Raw genomic sequence first — 27,780 nt, forward strand, 5'->3', positions numbered from 1 at the left:
TCTGGAATAAATCTGCCTTTTTATTGGGAGAACTGCCACAGTCACACACAGGCACCACATTGGCTCTCTGCCTGGGGAGTAGTAGAGACAGGGTATGGCCAGCCTGATGGGGCTGCATTTTGTAGCAGAAGGAGGCGGAGCCTAGTTCACGGGGGCAGGCAGTGTGGGTGGGGGAGAAGCCATTGGGTAAGTGAGTCCCTGGTAATGGGGCCCTTCTGGCACCAGCGTCGGGCAATAAGCTCTGTATCGCAGTAACTGCCCCTGGGGTGGGTAAGGGAACAGCTGATCCTGTAGGTGATGATCTGCTGGGGTATCATCTAGGGGGGCATGGTTGGTGCCAGTGCAGCTCTCGGGGGGCCCCTGAGCGCCTTCATTTTAGGAGAGTGTCCTAGAGAGAGAGACAGAGAGAGAGAGAGATCAGTCTCCCAAATTGTACTGACTGCGTCTGTGCTACTGAGTCGCAACCGAGTCTGTGCTACCGAGTCTGTGCTACCGAGTCTGTGCTACCGAGTCTGTGCTACTGAGTCGCAACCGAGTCTGTGCTACTGAGTCTGTGCTACTGAGTCGCAACCGAGTCTGTGCTACTGAGTCGCAACCCGAGTCTGTGCTACTGAGTCTGTGCTACTGAGTTCGCAACCGAGTCTGTGCTACCGAGTCCGTGTGCTACTGAGTCGCAACCGAGTCTGTGCGTACCTTGAGTCGCAAACGCGAGTCTGTGCTACGAGTCTTGTGCTACTGGAGGTTGCAACTGAGTCCTGTGCTAACTGAGTCCCTGGTGCTACTGAGTCTGTGCTACCTGATCTGTTGCTATGATCCTTGCTTACTGAGTCTGTGCTACTGAGTCTGTGCTACTGAGTCTGTGCTACTGAGTCTGTGCTACTGAGTCTGTGCTACTGAGTCTGTGCTACTGAGTCTGTGCTACTGAGTCGTGTGCTACTGAGTCCTGTGCTACTGAGTACTTGTGGCTAGGCTGGTTCAACTGGTCTGTGCTACTGAGTCTGTGTACGAGTTGCAACTGAGTCTGTTGCTACCGACGTCGTGCACCGAGTCTGGTGCTACCGAGTCCTGTGCTACCGAGTCTGTGCTACCTTGAGTCTGTGCTACCCAGTCTGTGCTACCGAGTCTGTGCTACCGAGTCTGTGCTACCGAGTCGCAATTCTTTCTTTCAGTTTGGAGAGATTTAGAATGACTGGTCAGTGGATCCCAAGGATTCCCTGCAGCAAGTGGGAATGTTGAACTGTTGTGCTGGGGGGGACAGTCGGGAGTTACCACTGGCCGCTGGGGGGGACAGTCGGGAGTTACCAACTGGCGCTGGGGGGGAACAAGTCCGGGAGTTACCACTGGCCGCTGGGGGGGCAGTCGCGAGTTAGCCACTGGGCTGGGGGAAGGGGGGCAGTCGCGAGTTACCACTGGCGCTGGGGGGGGGGCAGTCGCGAGTTACCACTTGGCGCTGGGGGGGGGGCCAGTCGGGAGTTACCACTTGGCGCTGGGGGGGGCAGTCGGGAGTTACCAATGGCGCTAGGGGTGGCAGTCGGGGAGTTACCAACTGGCCTGGGGGGGCAGTCGGAGTTACCACTGCGCTGGGGGGGGCAGTCGGGAGTTACTACTGCGCTTATGCTTGGGGGGGCAGTCGGGAGTTACCACTGGGGCTGGGGTGGGACAGTCGGGAGTTACCACTGGTGCTGGGGGGCAGTACGGGAGTTACCACTGGCGCTGGGGCGGGACAGTCGGGAGTTACCACTGTGCGCTGGGGGGGGGGGTGGCAGTCGGGAGTTACCACTGGCGCTGGGGGGGGGGGCGGGGTGGCAGTTCGGGAGTTCCACTGGCGCTGGGGGGACAGTCGCGAGTTACCAACTGGCGCTGGGGGGGACAGTCGGGAGTTACCACTGGCGCTGGGGGGGGGGGCAGCCGGGAGTTACGCAACTTGGCGCTTGGGGGGGGCTAGTCCGGGAGTTTACCACTGGCAGCTGGGGGGCGTCGGGAGTTACCACTGGCGCTGGGGGGGACAGTCGGCGAGTTAACACTGCGCTGGGGGGGGCAGTCGGGAGTTACCACTGGCGCTGGGGGGGGGTGGCAGTCGGGAGTTACCACTGCGCTGGGGGGGGCAGTCGGGAGTTACCACTGGCGATGGGGGGGGCAGTCGGGAGTTACCACTGCGCTGGGGGGCAGTCGGGAGTTAGCCACTGGCGCTGGGGGGGGGCAGTCGGGAGTTTACCACTGGCGCTGGGGGGGGGGGGGCAGTGGGGAGTTTACCACTGGCGCTTGGGGGGGGGGGGGCAGTCCGGAGTTACCACTGGCGCTGGGGGGGGAGTCGGGAGTTAACCACCTCCTGTCCATGGGGGGGGGGGGGGCTATCTGCCTTGGGCAACTGTACAAACTGCTGCTGTTGGAGAAAGGAATTTGCCCCCACACAGGTCAGTTTGGCCTCCCCCTGCCCCTGGCTGCCCTTTTGGCCCCTGGTGTGTAATTGCCCCCCACCCCCACAGATACTCCAGGATAGTCATGTGACTCAGATTCCTGCTCTGGGAGGGTCCCAGTGGGACACTGCGGGGAGGTTTCCTACAATGAGTTATCATTAACTATTTGTGGTGTCTGGGGGGGGGGGGGGGGTAATATTCCTTAATGATAAATGGGTCTCGGCCCCTCCTACTGCGGCGTCAGAACCATGTTTGTAAATAAATGTACCCCAAAGCCGGGGGCCCTTCTCTACCCCCCAATCCTTCTACACACAGTGATATTATCCATAGGGACCCCCAGCAGATCCTCTGTACCCTGCCCCCCCATGATGTCTATACTCCTGCCCCCCCCATATGTCTATACTCCTTGCCCCCCATATGTCTATACTCTGCCCCCCCCATATGTCTATACTCCTGCCCCCCCCATATGTCCTATACTCCTGCCCCCCATAATGGTCTATACTCCTGCCCCCCCATATGTTAATACTCCTGCCCCCCCCCATATGTCTGTTACTCCTGCCCCCCATATGTCTATATCTCCTGCCCCCCATATGTTATACTCCTGCCCCCCCCCCATATGTCTATACTTCCTGCGCCCCCCCCATATGTCCTGTACTCCAGCCCACACCATATGTGCTATACTCCTGCCCCCCCCATATGTCTATACTCCTGCCCCATATGTTCTATACTCCTGCCCCCCCATATGTCTATACTCCTGCCCCATATGTCTATACTCCTGCCCCCACCCCCATATGTCTATACTCCTGCCCCCATATGTTCTATACTCCTGCCCCCCCCCCATAATGTCTGTACTGTCCTGCCCCCATAATGTCTTATAGCTCCCCTGCCCCCCCATATGTCTGTACTCCTGCCCCCCATAATGTCTATACTCCTGCCCCCCCCCATAATGTCTATACTGCCTGCCCCCCCCTATGTCTATACTGCCTGCCCCCCCCATATGTTCTGTCACTCCCAGCCCCCATATGTCTATACTCTGCCCCCCCCAATATGTCTATACTCCTGCCCCCCCAATATGTCTATACCCTCCTGCCCCCCATATGTCTATACTCCAGCCCCCCATATGTCTATAATCCTGCCCCACCCCCTATGTCTATACTCCTGCCCCCATATGTCTATACTTCCTGCCCCCCCATATGTCTATACTCCTGCCCCCCCCCAATAATGTCTATACTCCTGCCCCCCATATTGTCCTATACTTTCCTGCCCCGCCATATGTCTATCTCCTGCCCCCCCATATGTCTAATATCCTGCCCCCGCCCCCATATGTCTATACTATGCCCGCCCCCCAATATGTCTATACTCCTGCCCCCCATATGTCTATACTCCTGTTCCCCCCCCATATGTCTATACTCCTGCCCCCCATATGGTCTATACTTCCTGCCCCCCCATATGTCTTACTTACTCCTGCCCCCACATATGTCTATACTCCTGCCCCCCCTCCGCATATGTCTATACTCCTGCCCCCCCCCATATGTCTAATACTCCTGCCCCCCATATGTCTATACTCCTGCCCCCGCCCCATCAATGTCTATACTCTGCCCCCCCATATGTCTGTACTCCTGCCCCCCATATGTCTATACTCCTGCCCCCCCATATGTCTATACTCCTGGCCCCCCTAATGTTCTGTACTCCTGCCCCCCCCCATATGTCTGTACATCCTATCCTGCCCCCCATATGTCCTGTACTCTGCCCCCATATGTCTATACTCCTGCCCCCCCATATGTCCTGTAACTCCTTGCCCCATCATGTCTATAGCTCCGCGCCCCGCATAATGTTCTATACTCCTGCCCCCCCCATATGTTCTATACTCCTTGCCCCCCCGCATATGTCTGTATCCTGCCCCCCCCCCATATGTCTGTACTCCTGCCCCCCCCATATGTCTGTATCCTGACCCGCCATATGTCTGTACTCCTGCCCCCCCGCCCATAATGTCTATATCCATGCCCCCCCATATGTCTGTACTCCTGCCCCCCATTATGTTATACTCCTGCCCCCCAATATGTCTGTACTCCTGCCCCCCGCATATGTCTGTACTCCTTCCCCCCCCATGATGTCTGTACTCCCTGCCCCCCATATGTCTATACTCTGCCCCCCATATGTCTGTTCCTGCCCCCCATATGTCTGTAACTCCTGCCCCCCCCCCATAATGTCTGTACTCCTGCCCCCCTCCATATGTCTGTACTCGCTGCCCCCCATATGTCTGTTACTCCTGCCCCCCCCCCATATGTCTGTTACTCCCTGCCCCCCCCATATGTCTTGTAACCCTGCCCCCCCCATAATGGTCTGTACTCCTGCCCCCTCCCATATGTCTGTAACTCCTGCCCCCCCGTAATGTCTGTACTCCTGCCTCCCGCCAATATGTCTGTATCCTGCCCCCCCATATGTTGTTACCTCCTGCCCCCACCCCCATATGTCTGTACTCCCTGCCCCCCATAATGTTGTACTCTGCCCCCCCCCATAATGTCTGTACTCCTGCCCCCCCCCCCATATGTCTTATACTCCTGCCCCCCCCCATATGTCTGTACTCTGCCCCCCTCCCCATATGTCTGTACTCCTGCCCCCCCCCAATATGTCTGTACTCCTGCCGCCCCCCATATGTCTGTACTCCTGCCCCCCCCATATGTCTGTACTCCTGCCCCCCCCCATAATGTCTGTACTCTCTGCCCCCCCATATGTCTATACTTCCTGCCCCGCCCCATATGTCTGTTACTCCTTGCCCCCCCATATGTCTATACTCCTGCCCCCCCCCATATGTCCTGTACTCTGCCCCCCCCCCCCATAATGTCTGTACTCCTGCCCCCCCCCATATGTCTGTACTCCCTGCCCCCCCCTATGTTCTGTACTCCTGCCCCCCCATATGTCTATACTCCTGCCCTCCTCTTTCGCCCCCCCCTCTGTCTGGTACTCCTGCCCCCCCCCGACATAATGTCTATACTCCTGCCCCCCCCCATATGTCTGTACTGCCTGCCCGCCCCCCCATATGTCTGTACTCCTGCCCCCCCCCATAATGTCTATACCTCCTGCCCCCCATATGTCTTGTACTCCTGGCCCCCCCCCCATATGTTCTATACTCCCTGCCCCCCCCCATAATGTCTGTACTCCTGCCCCCCCCCCTATGTCTATAACTCCTGCCGCCCCCCATATGTCTATACTCCTGCCCCCCCCCATATGTCTATACTCCTGCCCCCCATATGTCTGTACTCCCTCCCCCATATGTCTGTACTCCTGCCGCCACCATATGTCTGTACTCCTGCGCGCCCCCCCATATGTCTATACTCCTGCCCCCCCATATGTCGTTACTCCTGCCCCCCCCATATGTCTATACTCCTGCCCCCCACCCATATGTCTTACTCCTGCCCCCCCCCATATGTCTGTACTCCTGCCCCCCCCATATGTCTATACTCCTGCCCCCCCCCCATATGTCTGTACTCCTGCCCCCCCCATATGTCTATACTCCTGCCCCCACCATATTGTCTTATAACTCCTGCCCCCCCCCCATATTGTCGTACTTTCCTGCCCCCCCATATGTTCTATTACTCCTCCCCCCATTATGTCTATACTCGCTGCCCCCCATATGTCTGTACTCCTGCCCCCCCCCATATTGTCTGTACTCCCTGCCCCCATATGTCTGTAACTCTGCCCCCCCCCATATGTCTATCTCTGCCCCCACCGCCATATGTCTGGTACTCCTGCCCCCCCCCCCATATGTCTGTTACTCCTGCCCCCCTCCCATATGTTAATACACCTGCCCCCCCCCATATGTCTGTACTCCTGCCCCCAGCCCATATGTGCTATACTCCTGCATCCCCCCCCATAATGTCTGTACTCCTGCCCCGCCCATATGTCTGTACTCGCTGCCCCCCCCCCATATGTCTATACTCTGCCCCCTCCCCATATGTCTGTACTCCCTGCCCCCCCGCATATGTCTGTACTCCTGCCCCCCCCATATGTCTGTACTCTGCCCCCCCCCATATGTCTGGTACTCCTGCCCCCATATGTCTGTACTCCTGCCCCCATAATGTCTATACTCCTGCCCCCCCCATATGTCTGTCTCTGCCCCCCATATGTGTTTTCTATAACTCCTGCACCCGCCGCATAATGTCATATAACTCCTGCCCCCCATATGTCTATACCTCCTGCCCCCCCATATGTCTGTACTCCTGCCCCCCCCAATATGTCTGTACTCCTGCCCCCCCCCCCCCATATGTCTGTACTCCTGCCCCATATGTCTGTACTCCTGCCCATATGTCTATACTCCTGCCCCCCATAGTCTGTACTCCTGCCCCCCATATTGTTATACTCCTGCCCCCCCCCCATATGTCTATACTCCTGCCCCCCCCCCCCATATGTCTGTACTCCTGCCCCCCCCCCCCCCATATGTCTGTACTCCTGCCCCCCTGCCCGGGTGTTGCCCAGGGAGGGGCACTAAGTGTTGGAACTTGTTGGGTGAGTTGAGATAAAGTGGAATGTTGTTATTCCTGGAATGTCCCACACCTGCAGCCCCGCCCCTTCCCAGGCCCCGCCCAGGGGCAGTTCCTATCTGCTGGGACACTTACAGCAAAGGGCAGAGAGCAGAACCAATCAGCAGAGCGGGGAAGACGATTTACTTGCACTTACACTTCCGGCTGTGTGCAGGATATTGCATCATAAGGAGGAAGGAAGTTGTGCACAGAGAAAGGCTTCCCTGGCTGCTGGGGGCAGAGATTTCTGTGGGAATATTAAAGCCCAGTACCGGCTCTTATTGCAGTGGGTCCAACACTTTCCAGCACCAGAACCTGATCTTACAGTCTCACTGCTGCCTCCTTCTGTTCTTAAAGGGAAAGTGCAGCCTGAAATGCTCAGACTCTGCCCCAGGCTGGGGTCGCCCCTCCCCTACAGGAATGTAGCCTGGGGGCATCCAAATGCCTTTATCTGCCCCGGCTGCACAGAACCCCTCAGTGACTGCTAATATCCTTATCATTTACAGTAGGGGGTACATTATCCCTTATAATACATGAGTGATACTCAGAGTTCCCTGTATACACTCAGCCTGCAGCCTTTGTGCCTTTATATGGGGGGCACAGAACCCCTCAGTGACTGCTAATATCCTTATCATTTACAGTAGGGGGTACATTATCCCTTATAATACATGAGTGTACTCAGAGTTCCCTGTATATAACTCAGCCAGCAGCCTTGTGCCTTTATATGGGGGGCACAGAACCCCTCAGTGACTGGCTAAATATCCTTATCATTTACAGTAGGGGGTACATTATCCCTTATAATACATGAGTGATACTCCAGAGTTCCCTGTATAACTCAGCCTGCAGCCTTGTGCCTTTATCTGGGCACAAACCCCCTCAGTGACTGCTAATATCCTATCATTTACAGTTAGGGGGTACATTATTCCCTTATAATACATGAGTGATAACTCAGAGTTCCCTGTATTAACTCAGCCCTGCAGCCTTGTGCCTTTATATGGGGGCACAGAAACGCCTCAGTGACTGCTAATATCCTTATCATTTACAGTAGGGGGTACATTATCCTTATAATACATGAGTGATACTCAGAGTTCCCTGTATAACTCAGCCTGCAGCCTTGTGCCTTTATATGGGGGGCAACAGAACCCCTCATGTGACTGCTAAATATCCTTTATCATTTACAGTAGGGGTACAGTAATCCCTTATTTACATGAGTGATACTCAGAGTTCCCTGTATAACTCAGCCTGCAGCCTTGTGCCTTTATATGGGGGGCAACAGACCCCTCAGTGACTGCTAATATCCTTTATCATTTTACAGTAGGGGTAAATTATCCCTTATAATACATGAGTGATACTCAGAGGTTCCCTGTATACTCAGCCTGCAGCCTTTGCCTTTTATATGGGCACAGAACCCTTCAGTGACTGCTAATATCCTTATCATTTACAGTAGGGGGTACATTATCCCTTATAATACAATGAGTGATACTCAGAGTTCCCCTGTATAACTCCAGCTGCAGCCTTGTGCCTTATACTGGGGGGCAACAGAACCCCTCAGTGACTTGCTATATCCTTACTCATTTACAGTAGGGGGTACATTATCCCTTATAATACATGAGTGATACTCAGAGTTCCCTGTATAACTCAGCCTGCAGCCTTGTGCCTTTATATGGGGGGGCACAGAAACCCCTCAGTGACTGCTAATATCCTTATCATTTACAGTAGGGGTACATTATCACCGTATAATACATGAGTGATACTCAGAGTTCCCTGTATAACTCAGCCTGCAGCCTTGTGCCTTATATGGGGGCACAGAACCCCTCAGTGACTGCTAATATCCTTATCATTTACAGTAGGGGGTACATTATCCTTATAATACATGAGTGAAATATCAGAGTTCCCTGTATAACTCGCCTGCAGCCTTTGTGCCTTTATATGGGGGGCACAGAACCCCTCAGTGACTGCTAATATCCTTATCATTTACAGTAGGGGGTACATTATCCCTTATAAATACATGAGTGATACTCAGAGTTTCCCTGTATAACTCAGCCTGGCAGCCTTGTGCTTTTATTGGGGGGCACAGACCCTCAGTGACTGCTAATATCCTTATCTTACAGTAGGGGGTACATTATCCTTATAATACATGAGTGATACTCAGAGTCCCTGTATAACTCAGCCTGCAGCCTTGTGCCTTTATATGGGGGGCACAGAACGCCTCAGTGACTGCTAATATCTTTCATTTACAGTAGGGGGTACATTATCCGTATAATACATGAGTGATACTCAGAGTTCCCTGTATAACTCAGCCTGCAGCCTTGTGCCTTTATATGGGGGGGCACAGAACCCCTCAGTGACTGCTAATATCCCTTATCAATTTACAGTAGGGGGTCATTATCCCTTATAATACATGAAGTGATACTCAGAGTTCCCTGTATAACTCAGCCTGCAGCCTTGTGCCTTTATATGGGGGGCACAGAACCCCTCAGTGACTGCTAATATCCTTATCATTTACAGTAGGGGGCACACAAGGCCCAACGTGGCGCTTACCTACCTCCTCTCGTCGGGGGGCCCCTCGGTGGCGACGCTGCTGGCCCGGTGGGTGCGGGCGAGGGCCTCACGAGAGCGCTGGGGGCTGCGCAGGGACAATGAGAACGTCTGTGGGGACAGAGATGGGTTGAGCCCCCGGCCAGGGATTAGTCAGGGGAGACTAATGGGAAGGGGGGGGGGGTCAGTGGGTAGGAATGAAGAACCCCATTATTCACCTTAGTGCTCCCTCCCCCTCATTAGGCCCCGCCCCATATAGAAATGGCACTTGGGAAGGGCAAGAGGGGCAGCACCACCCCCTGTACCAATGAGCTGCCCATGAGTACCCTGTACCCCAATATCAGTTATTTGTAGGGGCGCTTTGCCCCCCCAGAGATGCAATTACTGACCACACTGGTACGGGACTGGGGGGGGTCACATACGGGGATTATGGGAATGACTGGTGCCCAGGGGGCGGGGCTTAGGGAGGAGAGACCCCCTTGTGCCACACTGGTACGGGACTGGGGGGGGTCACATACGGGGATTATGGGAATGACTGGTGCCCAGGGGGCGGGGCTCGGGGAGTAGAGACCCCCTTGTGCCACACTGGTACGGGACTGGGGGGGTCACATACGGGGATTATGGGAATGACTGGTGCCCAGGGGGCGGGGCTCGGGGAGTAGAGACCCCCTTGTGCCACACTGGTACGGGACTGGGGGGGGTCACATACGGGGTTATGGGAATGACTGGTTGACCCAGGGGGCGGGCTTTCGGGGAGGAGAGACTCCCTTGTGCCACACTGGTACGGGACTGGGGGGGTCACATACGGGATTTGGGAAATGACTGGTGGCCCCAGGGGGTGCGGGGCTCGGGAGTAGAGAACCCCTTGTGCCACACTGGTACGGGACTGGGGGGGTCACATACGGGGATTATGGGAATGACTGGTACCCAGGGGGCGGGGCTCGGGGAGGAGAGACCCCCTTGTGCCACACTGGGCAATGCCAGGGTCAGAGTCCCCCCCCCTCACCTTAATGTTCTCCAGGAATCCAGTCCCCCCGCTCTCCAGCTTCTCCCCAGCGCTCTCATCCAGTGTCCCCAGCACTCTCTGGTTGTGCATGGAGAGCTCCTCATACAGGCTGTCTATGAGAGCGCCCCGAGTGCGCTCCTGTTAGAGAAAGAGAGCAAGTCTCATAGTGCAGCTTATTAATGAGACATCCCCCCTCACACAGACACAGGGAGAGACACACAGACACGGGGAGAGACACACAGACACGGGGAGAGACACACAGACACGGGGAGAGACACACAGACACGGGGAGAAGACACACAGACACGGGGAGAGACACACAGACACGGGGAGAGACACACAGACACGGGGAGAGACACACAGACACGGGGAGAGACACACAGATCACGGGAGGACACACAGACAGGGAGAGACAGACAGACACGGGGAGAGACAGACAGACACAGGGAGAGACACACAGACACGGGGAGAGACACACAAGACCAGGAGAGACACACAGGGAGAGACACACAGACACGGGGAGAGACACACAGACACAGGAGAGACACACAGACACGGGGAGAGACACACAGACACGGGGAGAGACACACAGACACAGGGAGAGACAGACAGACAGAGACACACAGGGAGAGACACACAGACACGGGGAGAGACACACAGACACGGGGAGAGACACACAGACACGGGGAGAGACACACAGACACGGGGAGAGACACACAGACACGGGGAGAGACACACAGACACAGGGAGAGACACACAGACACAGGGAGAGACAGACAGACACAGGGAGAGACACACACAGACACAGGGAGAGACAGACAGACTAGACACAGGGAGAGAACAAGCAGACAGAGACAATCACAGGGAGAGACAGACAGACACAAGGGAGAGACACACAGACACGGGGAGAGACACACAGACACGGGGAGAGACACACAGACACAGGGAGAGACAGACAGAGAGCACCACGGGCAGAGACAACAGACACGGGGAGAGACACACAGACACAGGGGAGAGACACACAGACACAGGGAGAGACACACAGACACAGGGGAGAGACACACAGACACAGGGAGAGACAGACAGACACAGGGAGAGACAGAACAGACACAGGGAGAGACACACACAGACACAGGGAGAGACAGACAGACAAGCAGGAGGAGACAGCAGACAGAGAGCACGGGGAGAGACACACAGAACAGGGAGGAGACACACAGACACAGGGAGAGACAAACAGACACAGGGAGAGACACAACACAGACAAACCAGACACAGGGAGAGACACACAGACACAGGGAGAGACACACACAGACACAGGGAGAGACAGACAGACAGACACGGGGAGAGACACACAGACACGGGGAGAGACACACACAGACCAGGAGAGACACACAGACACAGGGAAGAGACAGACAGACACAGGGAGAGACACACAGACACGGGGAGAGACACACAGACACAGGGAGAGACAACACAGACACGGGGAGAGACACACAGACACGGGGAGAGACAGACAGACACGGGGAGAGACACACAGACACGGGGACAGACAGACATACACGGGGAGAGACACACAGACAGACAGACAGACAGACAGACAGACAACGGGGAGAGACACACAGACACGGGGAGAGACACACAGACACGGGGAGAGACACACAGACACGGGGAGAGACACACAGACACGGGGAGAGACAGACAGACACGGGGAGAGACAGACAGACACGGGGAGAGACGACAGACACGGGGAGAGACACACAGACACGGGGAGAGACACACAGACACGGGGAGAGACACACAGACACGGGGAGAGACACACAGACAGACCACAGGGACAGCAGACAGACAGACAGACAGACACACAGACAGACAGACACACAGACACGGGGAGAGACAGACAGACAGACAGACACAGGGAGAGACACACAGACACGGGGAGAGACACACAGACACGGGGAGAGACACACAGACACGGGGAGAGAACACAAGACACGGGGAGAGACACACAGACACGGGGAGAGACACACAGACACGGGGAGAGACAACCAGACACAGGGAGAGACACACAGACACAGGGAGAGACACACAGACAGACAGAAGAGCAGAACAGACAAGGAGAGACACCACAGACCACAGGGAGAGACAGACAGACAAGGGAGATGGACAACAGACAGACACAGGGAGAGACCACACAGACACAGGGAGAGACACACAGACCCAGGGAGAGAACAGACTGAGAGACAGACAGACCGACCACAGGGAGAGACGACAAGAGACAGACAGACAGATGAGACAACCTTACCCTGCAGTTTGGAGAAATCTTCTCGGCCCGAGTAAACAACTGACCTCGTGCATTTATTCAGCTTAGTGAGTAGGAACTCCCGGAACTGGGGAATTCTGTGTGTACAGGGGGGGGCGAGGGGGGTAAAAGGGGGAGAGATGGGGGAAAGGTGAGAAGGGGGAGAGGGGGTAAAAGGGGAGAGATGGGAAAGTGAGAGGGGGGAGAGGGGGTAAAAAAGGGGGAGAGGGGGGAAAGTGAGAGGGGGGGGAGAGGGGGTAAAAGGGGAGAGAGGGGGGAGAGGGGGGTAAAAGGGGGAGAGGGGGGAAAGTGAGGGGGGGGGAAGAGGGGGTAAAAAGGGGGAGAGATGGGGGAAAGTGAGAGGGGGGGGAGAGGGGTAAAAGGGGGAGAGAGGGGGGGAGAGGGGGTAAAGGGGGAGAGAATTGGGGGGAAAAGTGAGAGGGGGGGAGAGGGGGTAAAAGGGGAGAGAGGGGGGGAAAAGTGGAGGGGGGAGAGAACGATGGGGGAAAAGAGACAGAGGGGGTGAAAGAGAGAGATGGGGGGGAGAGAGAGAGGGGAATGAGATACAGAGAGAGATACCCCCATATTTCCCCGCTGCCCCTGCTGTAGTAGAATTGCCCCATTTCTCTGTGATCTGTTTTTCTGCTCAGTTTTGGGGTGCAGAGACATGCGGCTGTCCCAAAGCATTCAGCAGTGTGATATATATATGGGGGGCAGGTAGGCAGGAGGGGGGCTTTACCACCTGCCATAGGCCTGCGACCCCCAATAATGTGCCCCCCGGCCCAGGTATTTTTATCCAGTGCAACATGCAGCCCCCCCAGGGCAGAACTGAATGAGCACTAGGGGTACACTCTTGGGGTACACGCTTGCACCTCTGCCTGGGGACATTGTAAAACCCCTTATATGTCGTGTGTAAGCTGGGGGCCATAATAACCCGCTGGGGGCCTAATAACCCACTGGGGGCCATAATAACCCACTGGGGGCCACATCGACCCCACAAAGGTCCAGATCAGTCACATCTAATTCTCCTGTTAGATGCACAGTCGGGGGTTTCTTAGGGTTCCTGCCGAGTGTTAATAACTGTAGTGGCGCAACACTGCCACCCAGTGGGAATCCTTGGTACTGTCACAGCCCTGGAACTATAGCGGGGTGACTGTTACCCCAATGTTTCTATATATCTGTAACCTTGTTATGGGCTAAGGGGGCCCAGCCTGAAGGCCAGTTAGGGGGGGATTTGGGGTGAGTGCTTATTTGTGCCCTGGGTACCCCTGGAACTATAGCGGGGTGACTGTTACCCCAATGTTTCTATATATCTGTAACCTTGTTATGGCTAAGGGGGCCCAGCCTGAAGGGCCAGTTGGGGGGATTGGGGTGAGTGACTTATTTTGTGCCCTGGTACCCCTGAACTATAGCGGGGTGACTGTTCCCCAAATTGTTTTCTATATATCCTGTAACTTGTTATGGCAAGGGGGCCCAGCCTGAAGGCCCAGTTAGGGGGGATTTGGTGGGTGAGTGCTTATATTTGTGCCCCTGGGTTACCTCCTGGAACTATAGCGGGGTGGCTGTTACCTCCAATGTTTCTATATTCTGTAACCGTTGTTATGGGCTAAGGGCCCAGCCTGAGGCCAGTTAGGGGGGGATTTTGGGGTGGTATTTTTGTGCCCTGGGTACCCCTGGAACTATAAGCGGGGTGACTGTTACCCCAATGTTTCTATATATCTGTACCGCTTGTTTTATGGGCTAAGGGGGCCCAGCCTGAAGGGCCAGTTAGGGGGGGATTTGGGGGTGAGATTTGTGCCCTGGGTACCCCTGGACTATAGCGGGGTGACTGTTACCCCAATGTTTCCTATATATCTGTAACCTTGTTTATGGGCTAAGGGGCCCAGACTGAAAGGGCATTAGGGGGGATTTGGGGTTGAGTGATTATTTGTCCTGGGTACCACCTGGAACTAAGCGGGGTGACTGTTTACCCGCCCAATGTTTCATATATCTGTTAACCTTTGTTTTATGGCTAAGGGGGCCGCAGCCTGAAAAGGCAGTTAGGGGGGAATTTGGGGTGAGTGTTTATTTGTGCCCTGGGTACCCTTGGAACTATAGCGGGGTGACTGTTACTCCATGTTTCTATATATCTGTAACCTGTTATGGGGCTAAAGGGGGCTCCAGCCTGAAGGCCGCAGTTAGGGGGGGATTTGGGTGCTTATTTGTGCTGGGTTACCCCTGGAACTATAGCAGGGTGAACTGTTACCGCCCAATGTTTCTTATATATCTGTAACCTGGTTATGGGCTAAGGGGGCCCAGCTGAAGGCCAGTTAAGGGGGGGTTTGGGGTGAGGTTGTTTTATTTGTGCCCTGGGTACCCTGGAACTATAGCAGGGTGAAACTGTTACCCCAATGTTTCTATTATATCTGTAACTGTTATGGGCTAAGGGGCCCAGCCTGAAGGCCAGTTAAGGGGGGATTTGGGCGAGTGCTTATTTGTGCCCTGGGTACCCCTGGAACTATTAGCGGGGTGACTGTTACCTACCAATGTTTCTATATCTCTGTAACCTTGTTATGGGCTAAGGGGGCCCAGCCTGAAGGCCAGTTTAGGGGGGATTTGGGGTGAGTGCTTATTTGTGCCTGGGTACCCCTGGAACTATAGCGGGTGACTGTTACCCAATGTTTCTATATATCTGTAACCTTGTTATGGGCTAGGGGGGCCCAGCCTGAAGGCCAGTTTAGGGGGGGATTTGGGGTGAAGTGCTTTATTTGTGCCCTGGGTACCTCCTGGACGATAGCGGGGTGAGCTGTTACCCCCCAATGTTTCTATATATCTGTAACCTTTGCTGTATGGGCTAAGGGGGCCCAGCCTGAAGGCCAGTTAGGGGGCCCATAAGCTTCTGGACACAGAATAAGTGTAAAGGGAAAGTAAATAATGACTTGGCCACTGGGGTTGCACTCACCTTGGGGAACACAGCAGGATTGGGGAGCGGCGGCTCAAACAGAGGGACATCATCTCGGGCTGTGACCGACACCTGTAAGAGACACCGGGGGGGGTTACGGTTTGGGGGCAGTTGCCACTGGGGTCAGAGCCATGGGGGGGGGGGTTTAGTTCACCTTAAAGTAGGGGTCCCCAGTGGGGCCCTTACACAACTGCACCACCAGGAAACAATGGAGGAAAGGGAGCGTGAGATCGGGGAGAACACACGCCCCCCTCCTCTGGAAGACCAATTCACAAGTCTTCCCAATGTGGCGCTTTCTCTGCAGCTGCAACCAACAGGGGGCGCCGTCAGCACTGGGGGCAACTGGGGGGCAGATCCACACAGAGGGCCCATGGATTCTCCAGTACACTGACCTGCTGGGGGTCGCCGGGGGTGAAGGGCAGTTTGGTTGATACGTGAAACATGATCTCGTGGCCCCGGAACGTGGTGTAAATGGACTCGGATCCCGTTTGCCCCTGGAACACATCCAGGCCCCCCCGGAACCTGCCGGGGTGAAACGTCAGATTCAGTGACCTGCCCCCATTGCCCCTGGGAATCCCCCACTGATGCCCCAGAGGGTAAATTCCCGGGTGCAGAACGTTTCTCACCCTTTGAAATTCTGAAGATTCACTTTTTCCCAGAATCGAAATTGCGCTGGAACCCCAAAACTTCATCGTGTACTGAACAGCCGGCTTCACACTTCTGTTTTCCTGGGGGGGCATAAAGTGGGGGGGCGACAGTGGGAGGAAGAGGGAAAATAACGGGGGAGGACAGGGCAGAGGAGGGGGCCAAGAAGGGTAATTTCTATGGGGGGGGAGGAGGGGCCAGAACGGTACGAGGGGGGGGGCAGGAGTGACGATTGGGGGGTTGAGGAGGGTATGAGGGAGGGGGCAGAGGGACGAGGGGGGGCGGAGGGGCAGAACGGACGAGGGAGGGCGGCATGTGAGGGGTAGCAGGAGGTGTGGCAGGAGGGACGAGGGGTTGAGGTGTATGTTTGTGTTAGAACGGTATTATTATGTGTATTTGTGTCTGGCAGGAGGGACGAGGGGGGGAGGGAGGGTTGAGGGAGGGGGCAGGGGTACAGGGGGGAGGGAGGGGCCAGCAACGGTACGATTGTGTATGTGTGTATTGTGTATGTATGTGGGGGAGGGAGGGAATGTATGTATGGCCATGTGAGGGTACGAGGTGTGTGTGTATGTTGTATGTGTATTTATGTGATGTGTATATTTAACGAGGGGGGGGAGGGAGGGGGCGGCAGAACGGAATTCTGTGTGTAGTGTGCTAGTAGGTATGAGGAGGGGGCAGGAGGTTTTTACGGAGGGGGAGGGGAGGGGGCAGAACGGTACCGAGGGGACGGGCAGGAGGGTATGAGGGAGGGGGCAGAGGGTACGAGGGGGGGAGGAGGCGGGGCAGAACGGTACGAGGGGGGCAGGAAGGGTACAGGGCGGGGAGGCGAGGGTACGAGGGGGGAGGAGGGGGCAAGAACGTAACAGGGGAGGGCAGGAGGGTACGAGAGGGGGTATATAGTATATACTTTTCGAGGGAGGGGCAGGAGGGTACGAGGGGGAGGAAGGGTATGAGGAGGGGGCAGAAGGGTACGCAGGGTGTTATTGGGAGGGGGCAGAACGGTACGAGGGAGGGGGCAGAAGGGTACGAGGGGAGGGAGGGGCAGACGTACGAGGATGGGGCAGAAGGGTACGAGGGGGAGGGAGGGGCAGGAGGGACAAGGATGGCAGGAGGGTACAAGGGAGGGGGCAGGAGGGTTACAGGGGGGAGGGAGGGGTATTTATGTAGTGTGTATGTTGCAGGGGGAACGAGGGGGAGCGGAGGGGCAGGAGGACGAGAGGGGGCAGAGGTACTGATGGGGGGGAGGGAGGGAAGAGGGAATACGGGGAGGGACAGGGTAGAGGGAGGGGCGCAAAGGGTACAGGGGGGGAGGGAGGGGCAGAAACGGACGAGGGAGGGGGCAGGAGGGTAGAGGGAATGTCTAATGTATGTGGTGTATATGATATGTGTGCATATATGAGTTCTATGGAGTATATGTATTATGTAGCAGACGAGAGAGAGAAAGTGGTGAGGAGAAGATTTTGGGGGGACAATATATATATAATGATATGTAAGATATGTGGGTGAGTTGGGGGGAACAGCAGGAGAATAAGCAGGAGAAATAATTGGGGGAAGGAAAGAGAAGGGGAGAAGTGCACCAAAAATGTTGTTTTTATAATCTTTTTTACTAACTCTATTAATCCAATTAAACTCTCACCATACACTGCCATAACCCCCAGTTATATCTCTCTATATATTATTTCCCCATTTATACCCCATTATACCCCTCTAGTATCTTTCTCTATATATCTTGCCCATTAGACCCCCTTAATACCCCCATTATATCCTCTATATATCCCTCCTCATTAATCCTCATTTATACCCCCCATTAGACCCCATTATACCCCCATTATTCTTTCTCCATTATCCCATTATACTCTTCCAAAACTATTACAAATGAATTTTCCCTTTTTTTGGGGATAAAAGTGACTTTAGTTGGAACATAATAATCTTCTCCTTTTTTCCTCTGTGATGTTAATGGACTCTCTCTCCCTGCCCCCAACTCCCCCCCACCTCCTTTCCTGCCCCCTGCCCCTCCCCCACGTCTCTCCTCACCATCCCGCTTCTGGAAATGACCCCAAACTGAAGTTGGCTCATTTATTGTGTGCATCGAAGGTGACGAGGAGCTGCGAGGCCTACGGAGAGAAACATTAGCGCCCCCTACAGCTGGTAAATGCCCTTATTGTTTGTAATTCACCAACCCCCCCCCTCTCCCAAATCATCAGATCCCGCCTCACCATTCAGCGAAAGAAAGGGAAAAGAACCCTCTCGCAGTCAGATCCTTACACAGCATCTGTGGGGGCAAAACAGAGAGCAGATGCACTGGGACTAGGGGGTTAAAGGGAGGGGAGGGGCTAAAGGCCGAAGCATCTTAGAGAGGGGAAAGGCTAACGAGGAAAGGAAGGAGGAGTTTTATAAGGGAGGTGGAGCTAAAGGAAGCAGGAGTTTTATAAGGGAGGTGGAGCTAAAGAAGCAGGAGTTTTTATATAGTTATGGTTGTGATCTATATATTGGAAGGAGGGTTTATAAGGGAGGAGGAGCGTACAGGAAGGGGCGTTTTATAAGGGAGGTGCGCTAAAGGAAGGGAGGAGTTTTTTATAGTATGTATATATGTGATATGAGATTTTATACGGGGAGTGGACTAAAAGGAAGGAGGGGTATAAGGAGGTGGAGCAAATGATATATGTATTATAAGGGAGGTGGAGCTAAAGGAAGGAGGGTTTAAAAGGAGGTGAGCTAAAGAAGAGGGGTTAATAAGGGAGGTTATCTATATATGTATATGTATGTATATATATGTATATCTATATATGATAGTATGTATTATATATCTATCTATATATATATATATTATGTATTTCTCTATATGCCCTGGACGGGGAAGAGCTAAGGAGGAGGGCAACATGGCCTAAGGGGCAGATTGGTTTGTCTCTATCGTTCTATCTTTATATTTTATCTAGTAATCTGGTTCCCGGGTGACGCTGAGTGCTTGTTGCAGTCCTCGGTTCGAGTCGCGGACAAGAAAAGGGAGATAAGGGCTGGAACTCATGGGATGTGGCGCCCCAGGGACCCCACTCAGCGCTCCTCCCACTGCTATTCCGCCCCGACTTAAGGTGAATCTGGGAATAACCCTTGGAATACCATGGGAGGCCAGGAGATGCCTCCCAGCATTCCCGTTGTTTTGCATACAAATGGGAGGAGGGGCCCATTCCCAATGCTGCTAATACTGAACTCAGGCCAGCAGTTATGTGTTCTGTCTTGTTATTTCCCAACCTGACAGAACATGGGGCACAGTGGCTTTTCTCGTCTATATAATCTTCATCCTGCGCTCAGGGCAGTCCTCTCGGATCTCTGCCCAGTCTGACTGGCTATGTTGATATCTCTTATCTCTGATGTCCTGGCAACAGACGTCTGGTTCCTGGCACAGGGGTAAACGGAGTTCTATTGAGGGTATTAGTGCATAGGGCTGCTATTATTGTCTCTAGTTGTGTCTATGTCTATATGTTTAAAGGTCGGCCTACCTTACCCAGGAAGTGCTTCCTATACAGCCTGGCCGTGGGGTCCGACTGCAGGATGTGGAGCCTCTCATTGGGCGCCCGAAGGGTGGAGCCGGGGTGGGGCAACATGTGCTTGGTGCCCTCGATCCAGTAGCCTCCAAATGTAGGGGGGATTAGGAGAGGGAGTGGGGGGCCGCGCCTCAGTATCTGGGGGAGACACATAACGGCACTGAGTGACCCCCAATTGGTACAAAGCAGAGCTCTGATTGGTCAGTAAGTTATAGGGGCCCTGCTCTGGGGTGAAATAAAGGGGGGGGGTATGGAAAATAAATCTCACCTCGTGTATCCCCGGATGTGCGGCATCTTCTGCCCTTCCCTAAATAACAGAGACGGAACTCATTATTTGGGCAACTGGGGGCCCTCTAGCCATCTGCTGAGCAAGCCAGCTCCTCGGGGGCGGGACTTATCTGCTAGGGGTCCAATGGGAGCAGAACCAGGATCTGTAGGGAACGGCACTGACCTTGAGGGGCGAGGGAAAGACACATCGCTGGTCCTCCAGTCGGCTGCACTGCAAATACACAATATAGGGGCCCGTCAGCAGTGGGCGGGGCATGTATGGTAACACAGGGGCAATAACACAGGGGCAATAGCACAGGGTGGGAGTGCGGGCATGTATGTACACAGGGCAATATGCACAGGTGGGGGGGCGGGCATGTATGTAACACAGGGCAATAGCCACAGGGTGGGAGTGCGGCAGTATTTAACACAGGGGCATATAACACAGTGGCAATAGCACAGGGTGGAGTGGCGGGGCATGTTATGTAACACAGGGCAATACACAGGCAATAGCACAGGTGGAGTGGGTCAGGGCATGTATGGTAACACGGGGGCAATAGCACAGTGGCTGGCGGGGCATGATTATGTAACACAGGGCATAACCAACAGGCGAAAAATAGCCCACAGGTGGGGGTGGGCGGGGCATGTATGGTAACACAGGGGCAATACACAGTGGGGTGGGCGGCATGTATGTAACCAGGGGCAATACACAGATGGGAGTGGCGGGGCATGTAATGGTAACACAGGCAAACACCAGGCAAATAAGCACAGGGTGGGGTGGGCGGCATTGTATGTAACACAGGGGCATAGCACAGCAATAGCACAGGTGAGTGGGCGGGCATGTTAATGGTAACACGGGCATAGCACAGGTGGGTGGGCGGGGCATGTATCGTAAACAGGGCAATAACAACAGGCTGAATAGCACCAGGGTGGGGCGTGGCGGGCATGTGATGGTAACACAGGGTCCCAATAGCAACAGGGGCAAAGACAGCTGGAGTGGGCGGGCATTATGGAACACAGGGCAATAGCACAGGGTGGGTGGCTGGCTGATGCACACAGGGAGGCAATAACACAGGGCAATAGCACAGGGTGGGGGCGGCAATGTATAACACAGGGGGCAATAGCACAGGTGGGGTGGCGGGCAGTATGGTAACACAGGGGCAATAGCACAGCGTGGGATGGGCGGCATGTATGGTAACCACAGGGCATAACACAGGGCAATAGCACAGGTGGGGTGGGCGGTGCATGTATCGTAACACAGGGGCAATAGCACAGGGCAATAGCACAGGCGGGCAAAACAAGTAAAGAATGGCGGCATGTATGTAACACAGGGCAATGAGCACAGGGTGGGTGGCGGATGTATGTAACACAGGGGCATACACAGGTGGTGTGGAGCGGGCATGTATGGTAACACAGGGCATGACAGGTGGTGGGCGGGGTGCATGTATGTAAACACTAGGCAATAGCACGGTGGGGGTGCGGGCATGTATAGTTCAACACAGGCATACACAGGGTGGATGGTGGGCATGTCTCGAGTGAATAGTGGGTGGGATAGAACACTCTGATTGGGAGGGTTAAAGGGGGGGAGGTACATGGGTACATGGGGACATGTACATGGGGTACAAGGGTACAAGGATACATAGTAATGCGTAGCAAGCGGTACATGGGGTACAATGGGTACAAGTGGTCAAGGTGTACAAGGGTACAAGGGTACATGGGTACATGGGACAAGGGGTACATGGTACAAGGGTACAAGGGTACATGGGTACAGGGGTACAAGGTACAAGGGTACAGGCGGTACAAGGTAGCCGCAGGGTACAAGGGTATCAAGGGGTACCAAGTGTACATGGGTACAAGGGTTACAGCGAGGTACAAGGGGGTACAAGGGGTACATGGGTACAGGGTACAGGTACAAGGGTACAAGGGTACAAGTGTACATGGGTTACAAGGGGACAAGGTGGTACCAAGAGTTACATGTGTACAAGGGTACATGAGGTACAAGGGACATGGGTACAAGGGTACCAAGGGGTACAAGGGTAAAGGGGTACATGGGTACAAGGGGTACTAAGGGGTACAAGGGGTACATGGGTACAAAGGGTTACAAGGTACAAGGGTACAAAGGTACATGGGTACAAGACAAGGGGACATGGGTACAAGGGTACAAGGTACATGGTACAAAGGTACAAGGGGTTACATGGGTACAGGGTACAAGGGTACAAGGTACATGGGGTACAAAAGGGTACAAGGGTACAAGGGTACAAGGGGACAAAGGTACAAGTACAGGGTACAAGCGTACATGGGTACAAGGTAAAGGTACAGGGTACAAGGGTACAAGGGGTTACATGGGACAAGGGTACCAGTACAAGGCGTACATGGACAAGGGTACATGGGTACAGGGTTACATGGGACAAAGGGTACAAGGCGGTACAAGGGAATGGTACAAGGGTAATGGTGACAAGGGTACAGGGGACATGGACAAGGGGTAACATGGGTTACAAGGGTACAAGGGGTTCATGGGGTACAGGGTACATGGGGTACGAGGGTACAAGCGTACATCGGTAACAAGGGTACAAGGGGTACAAGGGTACAAGGGTACATGTGTACAAGGTTACAACGTACATTGGGTACAGGGTAAAAAGGGTACCAATGGGTACAAGGGTACAAGGGGGGTAATGGACAAAGGGTACAAGGGTACATTGGGTACAAGACAATGGGGTACAAGGACAAGGGGTACAAGGGGGTACAAGGGGTACAAGGACCAAAAGGTACAGGTGTACAGGGGGTACAAGGCGGTACAATGGGTTACATGGGGTACAGGTACATGGTACAAGGGGGTACATGGGGTACAAGACTACAAGGGGTAGCAAGGGTACAAGAGGTACAAGGGGTACAAAGGAAATGGGTACAAGGTACAGGGTACAAGGGGTACTGGGTACAAGGGGTACAAAGGGGTACAAGCGTTACAAAGGGAATACATGGGTACAAAGGACATGGGTACAAAAGGTACATGGGTACAAAGGTACATGGGTACAAGGTAAAGGTACATGGTACAAGGGTACAAAGGGCGGTACAAAGGGCAAGGTACATGGGGTACAAGGGGTACATGGGGTTACAAGGTGGTACAAGCGTACAAGGGGTAAAAAGGTAAAGGTTACAAGGCGGTACATGTACAAGGGTACAATGTGTACATGGCGGTACAAGGCGGGTACAAAGGGTAACAAGGGGTACAAAGTGGTACATGGGGTACAAGGGGTACATGGGTACAAAGGGTACATGGGACAAGGGTACATGGTACAAGGTACAAGGGGTACATGGGGTACATTGGTACATGGTGGTATCAATGGTACATGGGTACATGGGTACATGGAGTGACCAAAGGGCTCACATTGTTACGTTACCTGCATTTTCTCAATCATCTCAAACAAGTCGACCGGCTGAGCAGCAGGAAAGGGACAGAGAGTCACATGGATCACCCCATATTTACTGTTATAGCCCCCCAATATCTGCCAGTCAGGGAAATGGGCCCTGGGCAACGTTCCCTAAAGAGCCCCAGTCCCTGTGTGGAGATCTCACTCAGTAGCCAAGATTCATACTCACAGGCCAAGGGGCAGATACAGCACTAGTGGGGCAAATTGGTGCCTTGTATGGGGCACTCTGTGCCATACAGGGACTCACTCCATGGGTGCCAGGAAAGGCTCACTCCATGGGTGCCAGGAAAGGCTCACTCAGTGGGTCCAGAAAGGGCTCACTCCATGGTGCAGTGAAAGGCCACTCATGGGGCTGCCAGGAAAGGCTCATTTAGTGGGTGCCAAGAATGGAAGCTCACTTCATTGGGTGCCCAGAATGGTAAGCTCATCTCAGTGGGTGCCAGCAAGGGCGAAGCGGCACTCATGGTGCTAGAAAGGCTCACTCAGTGGGTCCGAATGAAGGCTTCACTCAGTGGTCCAGAATAGCTCACTCAGTGAGCCAGAAGGAGGTCACTCTGGGGTGCCAGGCAAAGCTCACTCATGGGTGCCAGAAAGGGGAAGCTCACTCAGTGTGGGCAGGAAGGCTCACTCAGTGGGCTGCCAGAATGGAAGGCTCACTCAGGAAGGTGCCAAGGAAGGCTCACTCAGTGGGAGTCCAGATATGGCAAGCTCACTCAATGGGAGTCCCAGAAGGGAAAGGGCTCACTCAGTGGTGCAAGGAAGGCTCACTCAGTGGTGCCAGAATGGGAAGGGCTCACTCTGGGGGCAAAAGGAAGGGCTCACTCAGGGGTGCCAGAATGGAAAGCCACTCAGTCGGGTGCCAGGAAAGGTCAATCAGGGTCTCAGAATGGCAAGGCTACTTCAGTGGGTGCCAGGAAAGGCTCACTCAGTGGGTGCCAGAAGGGGAAGGCTCACTCAGTGGGTGCCAGGAAGGGCTCACTCAGTGGGTGCCAGAATGGGAAGGCTCACTCAGTGGGTGCAAGGAAGGGCTCACTCAGTGGGTGCCAGAATGGGAAGGCTCACTCAGTGGGTGCCAGAAGGGAAGCTTCACTCACGTGGGGCCAGAAGGGCTCCACTCAAGTGGTGCCAGAAGGGGAGGCTTCACTCATGTTCCAGGAAAGGCTCACTCAGTGGTGCCAGGAAAAGCTCACTCAGTGGGTGCCAGGAAAGGCTCACTCAGTGGGTGCCAGCAAAGGCTCACTCAGTGGGTGCCAGGAAAGGCTCACTCAGTGCGGTGCCAGGAAAGGCTCACTCAGTGGGTGCCAGCAAAGGCTCACTCAGTGGGTGCCAGGAAAGGCTTACTCAGTGGGTGCAGGAAAGGCTCACTCAGTGGGTGGCCGAGGAAAGGCTCACTCAGTGGGGCCAGCAAAGGCTCACTCAGTGGTGCCAGGAAAGGCTTACTCGGTGCAGGAAAGGCTCACTCAGTGGGTGCCAGGAAAGGCTCACTCAGTGGGTGCCAGAAAAGGCTCACTTCAGTGGGTGCCAGGAAGGGAAGGCTCACTCAGTGGGTGCCAGGAAGGGGAAGGCTCACTCAGTGGGTGCCAGAAGGGAAAGGCTCACTCAGTGGGTGCCAGGAAAGGCTCGCTCAGTGGGTGCAGGAAGGAAAGGCTCACTCAGTGGGTGCCAGGAAAGGCTCACTCAGTGGGTGCCAGGAAGGGAAGGCTCACTCAGTGGGTGCCGGGAGAAGGGAAGGCTCACTCAGTGGGTGCCAGGAAGGGAAGGCTCACTCGTGGGTGCCAGAAGGGAAAGGCTCACTCAGTGGGTGCCGGAAAGGGAAGGCTCACTCAGTGGGTGCCAGAAGGAAGGCTCACTCAGTGGGTGCCGGAAGGGGAAGGCTCACTCAGTGGGTGCCGGGAAGGCTCACTCAGTGAGGGTCCAGGAAGGAAGCCCCCTCAGTGGGTGCCGGGAAGGGGAAGGCTCACTCAGTGGGTGCCGGGAAGGGGAAGGCTCACTCAGTGGGTGCCAGGAAGGGGAAGGCTCACTCAGTGGGTGCCGGGAAGGGGAAGGCTCACTCAGTGGGTGCCAGGAAGGGGAAGGCTCACTCAGTGGGTTGCTGGAAGGGAAGCTCACTCAGTGGGTGCCAGGAAGGGAAGGCTCACTCAGTGGGTGCCAGGAAGGGGAAGGCTCACTCAGTGTGTTGCCGGGAAGGGGAAAGCTCACTCAGTGGGTGCCGGGAAGGAAGGCTCACTCAGTGGGTGCCGGGAAGGGGAAGGCTCACTCAGGGTGCCAGAAGGGAAAGGCTCACTCAGTGGGTGCCGTGTAGGAAGGCTCACTCAGTGGGTGCCAGGGAAGGAAGCTCACTCAGTGGGTGCCAGGAAGGGGAAGGCTCACTCAGTGGGTGCCAGGAAGGGGAAGGCTCACTCAGTGGGTGCCGGGAAGGGGAAGGCTCACTCAGTGGGTGCCAGGAAGGGGAAGGCTCACTCAGTGGGTGCCGTTGTGGGAAGGCTCACTCAGGGGTGCAGGAAGGGGAAGGCTCACTCAGTGGGTGCCAGAAGGGAAGCTCACTCAGTGGGTGCCAGAAGGGAAGGCTCACTCAGTGGGTGCCGTGTAGGGAAGGCTCACTCAGTGGGTGCCAGGAAGGAAGGCTCACTCAGGGGCCGTGTAGAGGAAGGCTCACTCCAGGGGTGCAGGAAGGGAAGCCACTCATGGGTGCCAGGAAGGGAAGGCTCACTCAGTTGGTTCCAGGAATGGAAGCTTCACTCAGTGGGTGCCAGGAAGGGGAAGCGCTCACTCAGTGGGTGCCAGGAAGGGAAGGCTCACTCAGTGGGTGCCGGGAAGGGGAAGGCTCACTTCAGTGGGTGCCAGAAGCGGTAACAGCAAACGGAAAAATAAGCTCACTCAGTGGGTGCCATGGAGGGAAGTGCTCACTCAGTGGGTGCCAGGAAGGGGAAGGCTCACTCAGTGGGTGCCGGGAAGGGGAAGGCTCACTCAGTGGGTGCCAGGAGGAAAGGCCCAATTACACCATATTAAGATGAAATAAATGCACTGACACCAGTTCCACTCATTCCCCACCAGTAAATAATATTCGGGCCCCCAGGGGCCCCTGACCTTGGTGTGAGCCGGAGGCGCCTGGGGGATCTCTCTCGGAGTCTCCATCGCATCAGAGATACAGAGAGCGGCGTCTTCTGGTTTCCTAAAGAGAAAGAGACATCAAAGCCTCGGGGGCCCCTGAAAGTGGGGGAGAGAGACAGCTGAGTGCCAGTGAGTGCTCGCAGTAAGAGAGACAGCTGAGTGTCAGTGCTCGCAGTAAGAGAGATAGCTGAGTGTGAGTGCTCGCAGTGAGAGAGACAGCTGAGTGTGAGTGCTCGCAGTGAGAGAGACAGCTGAGTGTGAGTGCTCGCAGTGAGAGAGACAGCTGAGTGTGAGTGCTCGCAGTAAGAGAGATAGCTGAGTGTGAGTGTTCGCAGTAAGAGAGACAGCTGAGTGCCAGTGAGTGCTCGCAGTGAGAGAGACAGCTGAGTGTGAGTGCTCGCAGTGAGAGAGACAGCTGAGTGTCAGTGCTCGCAGTAAGAGAGACAGCTGAGTGTGAGTGCTCGCAGTAAGAGAGACAGCTGAGTGTCAGTGCTCGCAGTAAGAGAGACAGCTGAGTGTGAGTGCTCGCAGTAAGAGAGACAGCTGAGTGTGAGTGCTCGCAGTAAGAGAGACAGCTGAGTGTCAGTGCTCGCAGTAAGAGAGACAGCTGAGTGTGAGTGCTCGCAGTAAGAGAGACAGCTGAGTGTCAGTGCTCGCAGTAAGAGAGACAGCTGAGTGTGAGTGCTCGCAGTAAGAGAGACAGCTGAGTGTGAGTGCTCGCAGTAAGAGAGACAGCTGAGTGTGAGTGCTCGCAGTAAGAGAGACAGCTGAGTGTGAGTGCTCGCAGTAAGAGAGACAGCTACTCACCCACTGTTGGCCCCGAATGTGAAGCTCCTCTTTCTGGAGAACATGGTCTGTGGAAGTCTCTCTCGGCTCTCGGCTCTCTGCCTTGTGCTCTATGAGAGTCTCGGGCTGTGGGTAGAGACCCCCCACATTGTCCTGCCTGTCTGTCTAATGAATGTCATGATCCTCACATGAAAGGCAGAGGGAAATGTCAGAGAGACATTGAGTCAGAGACCCCCTATAGAGTGCCGGACCCCCGGTCAGAGATAGACAAGGAGCCCTC

General features: G+C 54.9%; 1 protein-coding gene across 1 annotated transcript; it reads right to left on the reverse strand.

Moving 5' to 3' along the window:
* On the reverse strand, nucleotides 1-27,739 carry LOC116412125 (rap1 GTPase-activating protein 2-like). Its single transcript, XM_031905712.1, has 14 exons — nucleotides 27,522-27,739; nucleotides 26,691-26,775; nucleotides 23,574-23,609; nucleotides 20,360-20,407; nucleotides 20,177-20,215; nucleotides 19,869-20,046; nucleotides 16,348-16,393; nucleotides 16,114-16,243; nucleotides 15,876-16,025; nucleotides 15,623-15,793; nucleotides 12,784-12,868; nucleotides 10,482-10,618; nucleotides 9,483-9,586; nucleotides 1-388 (listed from the first exon to the last, which is right to left on the reverse strand). The coding sequence occupies exons 1-14, from the start codon at nucleotides 27,563-27,565 to the stop codon at nucleotides 376-378; spliced, it is 1,266 nt and encodes a 421-aa protein (XP_031761572.1). The 5' UTR covers nucleotides 27,566-27,739; the 3' UTR covers nucleotides 1-375.
* Between the last annotated feature and the right edge of the window lie 41 nt (nucleotides 27,740-27,780).

Source organism: Xenopus tropicalis, chromosome 7 (assembly GCF_000004195.4).
Source record: "Xenopus tropicalis strain Nigerian chromosome 7, UCB_Xtro_10.0, whole genome shotgun sequence".
NCBI classification, from domain to species: Eukaryota; Metazoa; Chordata; class Amphibia; order Anura; family Pipidae; genus Xenopus; species Xenopus tropicalis.